At 37.7% G+C, this 13,489-nt stretch overlaps 1 protein-coding gene and 1 long non-coding RNA gene across 11 annotated transcripts; one reads left to right on the top strand and one right to left on the bottom strand.

Moving 5' to 3' along the window:
- The first annotated feature begins 1,765 nt into the window (after window positions 1-1,765).
- Window positions 1,766-13,300, top strand: LOC101889461 (cationic amino acid transporter 3). 10 transcript variants are annotated; one of them, XM_011298094.3, is made up of 9 exons: window positions 1,766-1,915; window positions 4,181-4,464; window positions 8,692-8,962; window positions 9,112-9,396; window positions 9,467-9,571; window positions 9,697-10,230; window positions 10,292-10,645; window positions 10,707-10,982; window positions 11,155-13,300. In XM_011298094.3, the coding sequence occupies exons 3-9, from the start codon at window positions 8,722-8,724 to the stop codon at window positions 12,624-12,626; spliced, it is 3,267 nt and encodes a 1,088-aa protein (XP_011296396.1). In that variant the 5' UTR covers window positions 1,766-1,915; window positions 4,181-4,464; window positions 8,692-8,721; the 3' UTR covers window positions 12,627-13,300. The 10 variants fall into 10 exon arrangements, with proteins under 10 accessions (XP_011296396.1, XP_019895661.1, XP_058980113.1 ...); XM_020040101.2 differs by having other exon boundaries at window positions 1,771-1,910; XM_011298095.3 differs by having other exon boundaries at window positions 1,775-1,920; window positions 4,184-4,464.
- LOC131803110 (uncharacterized) lies at window positions 1,922-2,408 on the bottom strand. Its single transcript, XR_009342480.1, has 2 exons — window positions 2,291-2,408; window positions 1,922-2,154 (listed from the first exon to the last, which is right to left on the bottom strand). It is a non-coding gene; the product is annotated as an uncharacterized LOC131803110 (long non-coding RNA).
- Window positions 13,301-13,489: the final 189 nt, after the last annotated feature.

The following is a 13,489-nucleotide window of genomic DNA, read 5'->3' as shown; positions in this document are numbered from 1 at the left end:
TTCGATTAATTCGTTTTAACCACTTGGTTTCTCGAATTTATTTCACTTTTAATTGAAGACCGTTCCGATTTATGGTACTGATCAATTTAATTTAGTTACAGCTGCTCTCCACCGCTATTTTGTATTAACTGACGATATTTAAAAGCAGTAGCAACAAGCTCCCTTGGCTAACTTTTTGTAAATACTACTACTACTTGTTGGATTTCTTTGTTCATTGATGGGCAACATTTTTTCGCTGGATTCTGAGCTGGCAATGCTACACACTTTGGTTGCTAATTGTCGTTGGCATTTGAAACCATGTCTAAATCGATTTCACATAAAGTGGAAATCGTGCATACTTTTAGGATGCATACAATTTCGTTCCTACTTTCTTACTAGACAGTGAACAACAATAAATGTTTTAGTAAATATTATAGCTGCATTTTCTTACTTTGTGGGACGTATGTTCCAATTAATAAAGGTAGAGGAAGGGGGCAATTGTTACCTAATGCTGAAAACTTTGTGAGCATTTAGTAATATTTATGGGAAAACGTCAACAAAGAGTGGGTTGTATAGCATTTTTGTAAATTTGTATTTTCTTCTTTTTTCTAATACCTTTATTTCAATTTTAGAATTTTGTAGAATTCCTAACCAATCATTTTATATTAAAAAAAAAATTAAAAACGAATCAACTGCTGTTCAACAATCAGCTTTAAAAAGATAAGCGTGTAATGTATGTAGCAGTAGATATCTAATCTTGGCGAATCGTTGTCGACTATCATTACGAGATAAACTCTGTCGAATGGCAAAAGTGATTTCAAAATATCAACTGAGGCCACTATGGCTTCTTTATTTTATGAAATAAAAATGTGACTCACAATCAAAAATATATACAAATTGATAAGTGGATTTGTATCGGTGCCATGATCAGCTTTTTGGCCATGAAATTTGGATTGTATTGAAATAATGATCAAGAAATCCAGTGGCTAAACCAAAATAATAATAATTATAATTTTCAACATAAAAACTGACATCAAAATACGCTAATCAGGTTATGTTTCAGATCTCAGTATCAAAAAACTCCCTCACATTTGTTTTTGTTAGATATTGAATGATTTTTGGTCGCATAATGGGCCCTTATCTTGGGCCCATAATCATTATTCATTATAGGATGTATGCTATTTTTTAATGACATAAAATAACAATATTTAATGGCACATATATCAAAAACCCATCTGAACGAAAAATTCCAAAAACTGTTCTTCCATTTGCCATCCATATTCTCAAAACATTGTTAATCATTAAAACCCCAAGCATGTACCTACACTCTAATGCCGGGCGTTAATCATAAGCTTCTGTTTTGTATTCCAAAAATGTTAAACATGTGACGTCCGAATCGCATTTTTTTGTTTGCATCCAATTTATTTTTAAAAATTCTCCCCTCTGACCAGCGAATATTCCAAATGTTATACTTTGGTGAGTATGAAAGTGCATGTTTTTGATTGCCCGATTAAATAAAAAAGCTACAACAATATTTTGATATAATTACCCGAATTATTGGAGGAGTATCATCAACCGATCAGGTATGCGACCGACGACTTCGTATGTAGGTCTGTATTAACTAGAATGAATGTGTGTTTATCTGTTCGTTCGTTTGTTTGTTGACACTTGTTTTTCTTTGCACTGCGAGTTGTTGTTGTTGATGTTCTTGCTACTTTTATTTAGGCATTTCTCGAGCCCGAGCCAGCGTCGTTCACGGCTATCTTGCCAGGTACTTGATGCCGGCAGTAACAATTAGTAAATTAGTCTTATTTTAGAATTGAAAACAATTGGAACGACGTTGAATGGGATCGCAAGTTTAAGTCCCACACCGATTGTACCGCAGCGTACCTGTATCACTTTTTGTTTTGCTCTCGGTCCCGATAATAAAAGTAAAGTAAAGTACGGCAAAAACAACGAGAATTGAATTGTTATTATTTTTTTAAATAAAACGAAAACAGTACGAAAGAGAATGTGCGAATGCGTGTGAGAGATACATATCTGCTTCGTAACGATTTGTTTACATAGCCGTGTTAGATACGATCCAGACGACAACAACACCAACAACTATACATATAATATTATGACACAGGCTGTCCGCATCCTTATCAGTGACACTGGCAGTATCATTGTCATCTAGATTTTGAATGAAAAAGAAATGAAAAGTTTTGACAAAATTAATTTGAATGAAAAAAAAAACAAAAACAAAAAATTAAATCACACCAAGAGCGGAATTTAATGAATTTAGCTTTGTACCTCCACACAAACATACATCTATCCATTATTGATTGCATGTTCAAAACTGAAAGTGACCGCGATCGTCAACCATTCAAGCGTATGAATAAAAATAACAGCCGGGTTATAGATATTTATTAATGACGTAGTTGACAGTGTACTAACGAATATAAATAAGTATGTAGGCTTGTGTGTAGTTCTATGAGTGCATCCCAATTAATATTACAATTTTTTTTTGTAATAGCGAAGATGCAACGGTTGAATAGTACCTATTTATTATTAGTAACGCATGGAAACAGATGTTGTTATTAGACTTGAGTAATTTTCATACTTATTCTCATACACTGCCAATCATTATTATATGTACACTCCATTAGAGAAGAATCTCGTTTTAACTTGACCGTTTCTTATACCCTCCACCATGTGGCTAGAGGGGGTATATATCATTTGATACGGCCAAAACGTGCCTCATCGAAATAACGAGTTAAGACTCTAAGTCTCTTTGGACCAAACCGTTTTAAGACATTTGGAGTCTATTTAGCGATGTCCGTCTGTCTGTCTGCTGGCTTGGGCGCACGATAACTCTTGAAGGGAGCATTCCATTTGGTCCAAACATGGTACATTGTAATACTATTATCAAATTTAGGTCAAGTTCGGAGTTGGGCAATTTCGGCCCACTCCTTCTGGTACCTCCCGCACAAAAGGAAGAAATTTAAAAAAAATCCTGTATAGAAGGAGAAAGGATGATCCGATTTGGCTCCAACTTTGCAAATCCTAATATTTCCATCAGTGTTACGTCAGGCTCGAAAATGACAATATCGATTCAAGTACCTTCCCCCAAAGGGTCCAAATTTTGAATAATTATAACTCTAATAAAATGTTATGTAAGATTCCGATTGCCTTCAAATTACGAACAACACAATATTGTTATTAATACAAAGTCTGGTGTGAAGATGGAATTTATCGGTCCACTCCTTCTGGTACCTCCCTCACAAAAGGGTCAACATTTTCAATATCCATGAAGCTCATAAAAAGCGAAATTAACATCCAATTCCATTCAGACTTGGTACATCTCAATATTTCCATCAACACAAGATCTGTTTTAAATATAGTAGAGATCGGATCATTTCTTTTGGTACCTCCCCAAAATAGGGTTCAAGATTTTGAAAAACAAAACGCTCAAGAGAATGCGAAATAAACGTCCAACCCTCTTCAAATTTCATGTTTCGTCATTTTATTTTGGAAATGGGGTCTCAATCTCTTTGTTTCAACTTTTGCTCACGTTGTTATTCTAACAATAGAAAAGTCTTAGGATTTTTTTCAAGGACTTTCTTGTACTTTTTCCCTTTTTCGCTTTTTTGTTTAAACTTAAAGAAGTAATGCCCTCAATCACGATACACATGTACTTATCGTAATGACCCGGAGTGTAAGTCGTTTAGTTAAATATTTTAACAGCAGTTAAGACATCATTAAAACAGCAGCCCAGTTAGAATATTTGCAATGGGAGAAAGAGTCAATTTTGTTTCTTTAAATTGAGGAGAGAAAACTCACCTACTCAGCAAAATATTTCATAAAGCTGTTACAGATTCTCTCTTCAATCTGACGTTTGAGAGAAGTCTCTGTTCTTTACGCCGTTATCACTGTGGTAGTATAACTGTCTCGGTTATTTATTTACGTATATTGGTGTTGTTGTATTCTTATCAGTATCATTGAGATACATTTATTGTCTTTCAAATGATGAGTTCTTCTTCTCGTCGTCATATCTTTTTACATTCGCTTCATACGGGTGTGTCGGTGTGTGCGTGCGTGTTGGCGAGTGTTATTGTTGCTGTTGTTTTGACATTTTTGCAAATATTTTTCCTTTTTATTCTTGCCTGCCTGCCTGGCTGCCTGCACTTCACTTCTGTGTGTTCTGGCTTGTACTTAGAAGAAAATGATGAACCGTAGAATGTCGATCAGTTTAAACGCTCAGTGAACGTTGAGCCAAGCGGTTAAGGGGTGCTTAAAAATAGGCGATTTGCCAGTGTAACGTGCGAACAAAATTGAAATTAAAATAAAATTAAAGAAATGAGTGTGGAATTGATTAAACATTGAAGAAAGTGTTAAGAATTGTTGAAATTGTTGCCACAGTAAATATATACCCACAACAAATTTGTTTGCCTCAACTCCTCCTCCACAGCATTTGGGAAACTCTTTGCCATCGTTTAAAAGGTGAGTCAATTCGAGGTTTGTTTACATTTGACTGCCATGTTGGTAGAAAGATATGCAATTTCCTCTTTAATTGTCTATTAATAAATGGCTTATCTTTATTGTTTAAAAAAATAGGCAATGGTTTTTTTGTTGTTTTGCTTCGCATATCAATTTCGGCTGAATTGTTTTTGTTACTAAAAACAAAAAACAAATCAATTAGGGAATAGTTTAATTGTCACATGCTTCTCTGAGCATTATGATTGATTGTTCCAATTCCACCACCACCACAAACTCTAATAGGAGGATGGACGCACTATATAACGGTCAATTCTTATCGTAAATAAACAGTTACACCATTTGTGGTATTTTTTGTTGTTTCCATACTTCTTGTTGACTTTTCTTATTTGATTAAGTAATAGTATATCTTTTGTAATGTATTAGATACTTAAAGGAACAAAAAGTTGAGAAGAGCGCCATTTTTGGACGAGCCCATATTCTTATGCTTTTCAGCATGAGAAAAAATATTAATTGCAATAAGAAAGGTATTTTAACTTTTAAGAATAAAAACAAAATATTTTCAAAATCACCACCATAGTATAGAGGGTCTATTAAGTTTGTCATTCCGTTTGTAACACCTCGAAATATACATTTTAGACCCCACAAAGTATATATATTCTTCATCGGCATATAATTGTTTATTTAGCGATGTCCGTCCATCTGTCCGTCTGTGGAAATCACTCTAGCTTCCGAACGAAATGAAGTAGGTAGATATAATTTTACTCAAATTAATATTATATCTGCAGGACTTTTGGTATTGAAAATGGGTCATGTGGGTCCACTTTTTGGTATAACCCCTATTTAACATTGCCCCCTATATTCGGTACATTGATGATTTTAGCGACACTATTCACCGGAATTGTTTCAAATTTGGTATTTGGAGTTCATAATGGATACTACAGCCTATGACAGAAAACTGGCTATGCAAGTCCACGTTTTGGTATAGCCCCAATATAATAGTACCTCCCTATTTTTGGTATTTTGATAATTTAATGATGCAAGTCCACGACGTCGTGTATACCTTAATAAAACGGCCACATTCGGTATTTTGATGATGCAGGTCCACGACGTAGTATAAACCCTAATATAATGGCCACATTAGGTATTTTTAAGATTTTAACAGCATTTTTGATGGATTTTAGTTTTTTGAAAATTGCCAAATTCGTTCCAAATGGTGGAGAGTATTCAGAGTTCGGTCCGGCCGAATATACAGGAAATGCTGATTGGACTTGTAGAAAATCCTATCAGAAAGATTTGAATAGCAGAGAACGCTTTTTAACGCATTGCAAAAACTGCTTAAAACATCGAACAAGTATACCCTCATTTGTTCGATTTTACTCGCGAATGAAAAAATACTCACGAGGATTGCTCTCCACTCTTTTGTTTTATGTGGGAGCGCTCGCAAGTACTCCTATTTCAATAATAAGAGTGTAAGTCGGAGTGTTCGAAATAGAGTAAAAAAAAAAAACTAAGAATCTGCTTGGCAAGAGTAAAACCAGCTTAATACCCTCGCTTTTCTCTCGAATTTGAGAGGGTTTCACTCCCTATTCGAATTTTAGCGATCATTTCGGAGCTCTGTTAAGAATACAGTATACAATAGGGCTGCAACAATCCCAACATTTTTTTTCTTAAGTTCTGTTTAATATTCATGGTAAGAATGGTCAAGAAAAGTGTTCAAGAAACTCAAATGAATTGTTTTAAAATATCCGAAATTTTTTGGCCATCACATATACAACCCTGTCAGATTTTGATGATTTCTCTGAGATATTCTTGATACAAATTCTTTGAAATTCCCAAATTTTTTCTATGATAGAAAATATACAAAGAATAACTTCTCAGAAATGAGAATTTAGGCCGAAAGGATTATTGCTTGGCTATTTGTGCAAGCTTATATCTTACCCCAATATGTTATTGTTCGTCCCCCCTCCCCTTTTCTTTGTTTTTGTTGTAGTAAATCTAGCCACACGTTAATTTCTTATCATTGAAGAGAGATTTTTAAGTATTTCGTCTTTTGTTTGCACATGAAATATTTTCGTAAATATATTTAAAAATTAAAAGAATATAGCGAATGACCTTGGAGATAAAATTAAATTTTTCTCTAGTATATTTTTTTGCAAGAAATTGGTTTAAAAGAGATCAGATATTGGTAATACGGGAGATTTTTTTATTAGTTGAACTTTTATGTGGAAAATGTTAAAATATATTTGTTACTTTCAACACAGCATAACAGATGTTTCAACGTTGCATGTTTCTGCTGATTTTATGCTCCAAATTCTTAAAATAGATTATATTATTCCCTCCTGAGGAAGAGATAATGAATCCTACATAAATAACGGTTCAACGTCCATGCATGCAATCACTGAGACATTAACATACGCCCCACTTGGGCTGCACATTGGCGTTGACTCAGATCTGATCTGCTGTTCCATGTCTTGGTGGTGGTGATATTGTCCCAACAATGAATCTGAGCCGTCTAATTCTACAATGGAAACTGGAACGTAGTGTCTGAAATGAAATTAGATTTACGATTGATTTTATAAAACGACGTAGATTTTTTATTGGCATTTGTGACCGATCGAAAATTCAGATTGTAGGCGGCATTGAGTAATGAGCATTGCTTTACATTGCATTCGCCAGTCGCAGCAATAGCTGCTGGCGTTCTTGGACCATAAAACCAGTTACGTGTAGTTTACGAAGGATTTTTATTCCGAAGATAAGCTATGGCGTACTGTGTCCATGGTCTGTGTTAAAAATATAATAAAAATTGTCTTCCAGTTTTACTAGAATAGACTAGAGCTCATATGGTTTTGCAATGGAAGCTTGCCGGTCGCAAATTTACTATAATCTTGTATACAATTTCAATTTTAAAGGAAACTAAAGGGAGCTTCGATAATTTTCGTTAACTAATGTTAAAAAACGAAGAACTCCCTTAACGCATTTTGATTAGGTCGTACTTGTCCTAATTTTTTTTTAAGAGAAATGCTGCCAAGCAATTTTTCTGCAAGTATGGATCCACCTTTAAATTGAAACCATGTCGAGTACCATGTCTCAAATTACACCTTTAAAGATTGTAGAAAAGAAAATAGAGTTTTTAGGAGAGAGGTCGGAGGAAAAAATACAACTCCAACTCCATAGAACTCCTTCCTTTCCCATAAGACTCACTTTTTTTTAGTTTCCGGAACCTTGTAATTCCTCTTTTACCAGAAGTTCTGCGAAGCTATGGTGCCAAATATGCAATGTTTAATTTTTTAGGAGCAATTTTTTATGAATATCAGGTCTAAGTTTGACATAAATCAAAGTTATTGTCAAGCTTTTTTCGGAATATTTTCAAGGAAAGTTAAGACAAGATTATAGCACTTTTTCGAATATATTTTTGAAGACTACTGTTAAAATTTGTATTGTATGTCCGCTGAAAGACTAATATAGCGTGTTCCAGCCGACTATCATAGTACAATCAAAGATTTGTCGAAGAATATCTTTCCAACATTCTTCAGAGCAATAATCGTTTTTTTTTTTTTAATAAAAAAGTCAATTATTTTTTTTTTCTGACCAAACGCAATAGAATTCATTTTTATATACTCCAGAACGTATGCAATAGAATCCATCCAAAATTGTTCATTTTTATACATTTTGGCACATTTTTATATGAAAAAGTTCATTTTTTTGTCCTTAAATAATACCCAAAATCTCCCCACCCCATGATGAATTGAAAAAGTGCCATCTCATTAATCTGACAATGTATTACTAGTATGAGGATTATTCTTCTGAATGTCAATACACCTTCGAAAAATGTTGAACTTTTTAAATAGGTTATCAAGACGTCACAGCTTCTTAGATCACATCCATCTTCGCAATACCCCTTCAACATTGTTTTGAGCTATTAATTTCCCTTACATCACGCGGGATATGTCACTCTTTTTTTATTGACTTCCGCTTTTTCCCATTTTTTTAAATGAGATTTTTGACCTTGGCCAAATAATGTATGGCAGGAGAATGCCTTAATTTTTCTTGCTGAAATGGAATCAAAGTTTATCTGTGACCAACCCCACTCGAATCGTATCAATGTCGAAAAAATAACAATGAATGTGACAAAAATGATTCGGCGGCAGTGCAATAGCTTCTGTTCTTTGTTCTTAAATTCGATGTGAGTTAAATTTATAATTCTAAATTTGTTTGTTTTTTTATTTTCAGTTCCACTCCCAAAGTCAAAACATCAAGAAAATGGTCCAACAGCCTTCGTATTGGAAGGTCTTGACTCGTCGGAAACCTTTGTCCCAGGAGAGTGGCGATGGCGAGGGAAAACTGAATCGTGTCTTGGGCTTGTATGATCTCACAGCCTTGGGTGTGGGTTCCACATTGGGCGCCGGTGTCTATGTACTGGCTGGGCAAATTGCCAAAGATCAAGCTGGCCCCTCGGTTATACTTTCGTTTGCCATAGCCGCATTGGCATCGCTCTTAGCAGGTAATTGAACACGCATCAGCGATTCTCATAAATTGCATATTTCTACATCGCTAATGTGGTTTTACCCCATATCAGCTGATCTATTTATATGGATTTCATTTTCATTGTCTGCTAATTTTCTTTATTCGCCCCTCCATCTCCCCGACCAGGTGTCTGCTATGCTGAATTTGGCGCCCGTGTACCCAAAGCCGGCTCAGCGTATGTCTATAGCTATGTGTGCATTGGAGAGTTTGCCGCTTTTGTCATTGGCTGGAATCTGATATTGGAATACATGATTGGCACGGCAGCGGTGTGTCGCGGCATCAGCTTGTATCTGGATACATTGATCAACGACACCTTGAAAACTACTTTCGCTGAAATATCACCAATGAATGCCTCATTTTTGGGTAGTTATTTCGATTTCTTTGCATTCGGATTGGTGGTGGTGTTTGGAGGTAGGTTTTGGTAACATAAAATGTACGATTCAATGTTGTTAATAACTTTTTCTTTGTTTATTTAAAACAGTGGCCCTTGCTTTCGGCGTGGAAACATCGGCAATTGCCAATAACTTTTGCACCTGTCTGAACCTGTTCATTTTGGTTTTTGTCATTGTTGCTGGAGCCATCAAATGTGAGTATTGGCAATATGTATATTTAATATGAAGCTCTTATCGATACCGCCAATTTACCTGCCAGTAGACCAGAAGCTTGATATGTCAAATTTTTCACTATTTATTTCCCTTTTCATTATTCCAGCAAGCTGGTCCAACTGGACCATTGATCCCAGCACTACAAATACCACAAATCTACCCGAGGGCACCGATCTGGGTTTGGGCGGTTTCTTTCCATTCGGTTTCACTGGCACCTTGAAGGGAGCTGCCACTTGTTTCTTTGGTTTTGTGGGCTTCGATTGCATAGCCACAACGGGTGAGGAGGTACGCAATCCAAGGAAAAACATTCCTCGTTCCATTTTACTATCACTGCTGGTCATATTCCTGTGCTACTGTGGTGTTTCGACTGTCCTTACGCTGATGGTGCCCTATTACCTGCAAGATGCCAATGCTCCTTTGCCCAGTGCCTTTAAGGAGGTGGGCTGGAATTTCGCCATGTGGATAGTATCGATTGGTGGCTTGGTTGGTCTATTGGCCAGTTTATTTGGTGCCTTGTTTCCACTGCCCAGAGTAATGTATTCCATGGCTCAGGATGGTTTGTTGTTTCGCTTCTTGGGGCGCATACATCCACGTTACAGAGTGCCGGTAATTGGGTCCATCTTTGCAGCAATACTAACCGGTGAGTCCAATGCGAGATACTTCTTTTTTCTTTTTTTAAAGCAGTCTTTCATAAATTCTAGCATTAATTGCCGGCTTATTTGATCTGGCCCAATTGGTGAATCTTCTGTCGATCGGTACTCTATTGGCCTACAGTGTTGTGGCCATATCCATTACCATCCTCCGATACATGGACAATTCCGAGACGTTTGGCAGCCATGAAATAATTGCTGAAAACGGCCATGCCAATGGTGGTAATCACAGCCATGTGAACGGCAATGGCAATGGCCACAATGTCTCGGAACATTCCTTGTTGACTTCCAAAGGCGAACGGGCCACATTTAAGTCAGTATTATTGCAGTTATTTAACTGTCGCCGAGTTGATGTACCCAATGCACTGACCACCCGAATTGTGGGTAGTCTCATCACATTGTTTTGTAAGTATCCGATGAACTCCTTCTCCGCACGAATTCACGTAATTCTCTATCCTTTTCCCAGGTTTTCTATCCATGGGCATTGGTCTGATATTTATGCAGGCCTATGATGCCTTGATCAACAACCAACTTTGGGTTTTAGTATTGCTGATCGTTTTGGTGGTATTCACTTTGCTGGTGCTTATTGCGATATGTTTACAGCCTCGAGAGGCCTATGCCCGAGTCTTCAGAGTACCGCTTGTCCCCTTGGTGCCTGCCATCAGTATATTTATCAACATATATTTAATGCTACAGCTGGACGTAATGACGTGGATCAGATTTGGCGTCTGGATGGCCATTGGTAAGTTATGGAATGTGGGAGGGCTTTCTACATTTGCATCATCTTCATTCATTCACCCGCTCGTTCGCATGACACACTCATCAACCAACTAACCCCACTCGAATGCACGCTCTCTCTCTATGTTTTGGTATCTCGTAGTCTACTAATCTGGTTAACATTATTGTCACACTAGGTATACCTATGTTTATTGCATGTTGGTGCATGTATGATATAAAAAATCCCGCCAAGAGACACCCTGAACGCGTGGAATTCGAGAGATTGCTCAAATCCAGTCGGGGTGGTCCGGGCATAGCCGATAATTTCAAAGCCGTGTCAAATGTCTCCACCGCCACAACGGTGGTGATGCAGCAGAACGAACGCTCCGTCAAGAGTTTGGATGAAATAATGGACATGAATGAGGTCAGTGATGACCTGATGGTCATCAAGCAGCCCAATGGCCAAATAAACTATGTGGAGGACACCAAAAGTGACAAGTCCCACAGCTCGGTCCAAGCTGCCAAAGAGCCAGGCGAATTAACGATTGCGCCAGTGGCCACTAAAATGGACACGACAACCGAAGAGGAGAAATCTGTCATAGCCATGTTGGATGATGTCCTGCAAACTGAGGATGACGGTCTGTACGACACCCCATTCTATGATCGTAAGATTAGTGTCGATTCTGAAATGGTGCCCAGTGTGATCAGAAGTACCACAGTGGCCACTGTGCATAGTAGCAGTAGTGATAGTTCTGAAATAGAGGAGGGCACAGAGGACAACATTACACCCCCCAGTGTGGATTCAGGAATACAGGAAAACTATCAGGAGAAACAAAAAATAGCCATGGAATTGGTGGAAGAAATTCTGAATAGTCCTCGGCTGTGGATGGCCTTGGAAAAGCATCAAGAGGAGCAGAAGCGAAAGCAACTGGCCAGTGATATGCCCAGTTCCATTTCTCCTGAACATCGTGCCCAGTCTGTGGAGTCTTTACACTCAGTGGCCTCCGTGGAAGATCCTTTGCACTCGGAGAGGTTTCGCAATAAATTGAGTCAATTGATAATGAAACCACCAGAACCCAAACCCCCTAAAGAATCCACGACCGCAGATGAATTTACCAATGAGCGACCCAAACTCAAACATTCCAAAAGCGAAGCGGATGTTAGAAAATTAGTTTTAAAAGCCATCGAAGGCTGCGATATCGACATCGACAATGACCCTCAAGCGGGCACAACAAGCTCCCAACAAAACATACCCAAACCTCCCAAATTCGATCCGGTGCTTTATAAAACCATTAACACTCTGGGTCGACAAAGGGAGCGTCCTAGCCTAGATAAACTCCTGAGGCAGGACGAACAGTCCAAACCCAGGATATTTGTGGAGTTAAGTGAACCACAATCCAACGACGGAGAAGAAGTTCCTTTCAAACAAAAACTAGAGGCCATCTTGAAACGTGGCCCATCTCACAAAACCCAAACCAAACCCGAAGTGGAAGTTCGCAGACCCAGATCTGCCGAACCCCACCAACAACAAGAAGAGGAGAAGCCGCAGGCTCCCCGAGAGAATTTAACCAAGTCACAAAGCAATCTCAATGCACTATCGGCCAGCATGATCAATGAAACTCGTAGAACGTTAAGATCGGTCAAACAGAAACAGACGACCGAATTATAACATTAACCCGGCTTTCTAAATTAGCAAATCTTTAACTAATCCAGCACCTCAAACCACCTAACCTCAAAAAGTTAACACAAACGAAATGCATGAAGCCCCCGTTTGGCATGGTTACAAAAAAAACAAACAAACAAAACACAGCAACAACAACAACACAAACCAAACTAGTCCTTAACTCCTTAATGTCTCAAAACCGTTATCTTATTTATTTCTCCTCTTTCTTCCAATCCCCCACGATTGATGCACAGGTCTGGCCATTTACTTCTTTTACGGTCTTCCCAACAGCTACAGGGACCTGAAGAGACAGCGTCTGGGCTGGCAAAAGTTAAAATACAGTGAATATTTTTAGGCACTCCAAAGAGCGCTGCCAAGCAAAAGCATCCGCTGACAACTGGTGAGGCTTTCCACCGCTCTTCAATCCGGCCATCGGGAAATGGGAAGAGTCTGTTTTCAGAATGGCAAATTGATGCATGTCCTGTATTTGTCATCATATTCATTTTGGAATCAGATTTAGAATTAAGATGTGCGCATGTGTGCGTGTGTGTAGATTTAGAAACTGTTTGTATAGAACTAAGTTTTAAACAATAGCAACAAAAACAAACAACATATTGTGTAAGTTTTTCTTTTTGGTCTGAATAAAACAAAATGTGTGTCATATTTAAGAAGAGACAGAATCGGGATTTGAATGTTTTTTGGGATATTGAACGAGGCCTTTTTATTTAAATACATTTCAGATCAAGCCTTTAAACAAGACATCTTTTTCAGAACCATACTTCTCCAGGAAAAAAGTACTCTCTAATAGTACGTCAATGGTTCCTGTACTATAGCATGCGTTTCTGTTACTCTCTCTCCCTCTCCCTTTC

Source organism: Musca domestica, unplaced genomic scaffold (genome assembly GCF_030504385.1).
Source record: "Musca domestica strain aabys unplaced genomic scaffold, Musca_domestica.polishedcontigs.V.1.1 27, whole genome shotgun sequence".
Lineage (NCBI taxonomy): Eukaryota > Metazoa > Arthropoda > Insecta > Diptera > Muscidae > Musca > Musca domestica.
This window is presented reverse-complemented; position numbering and strand designations above follow the sequence as displayed.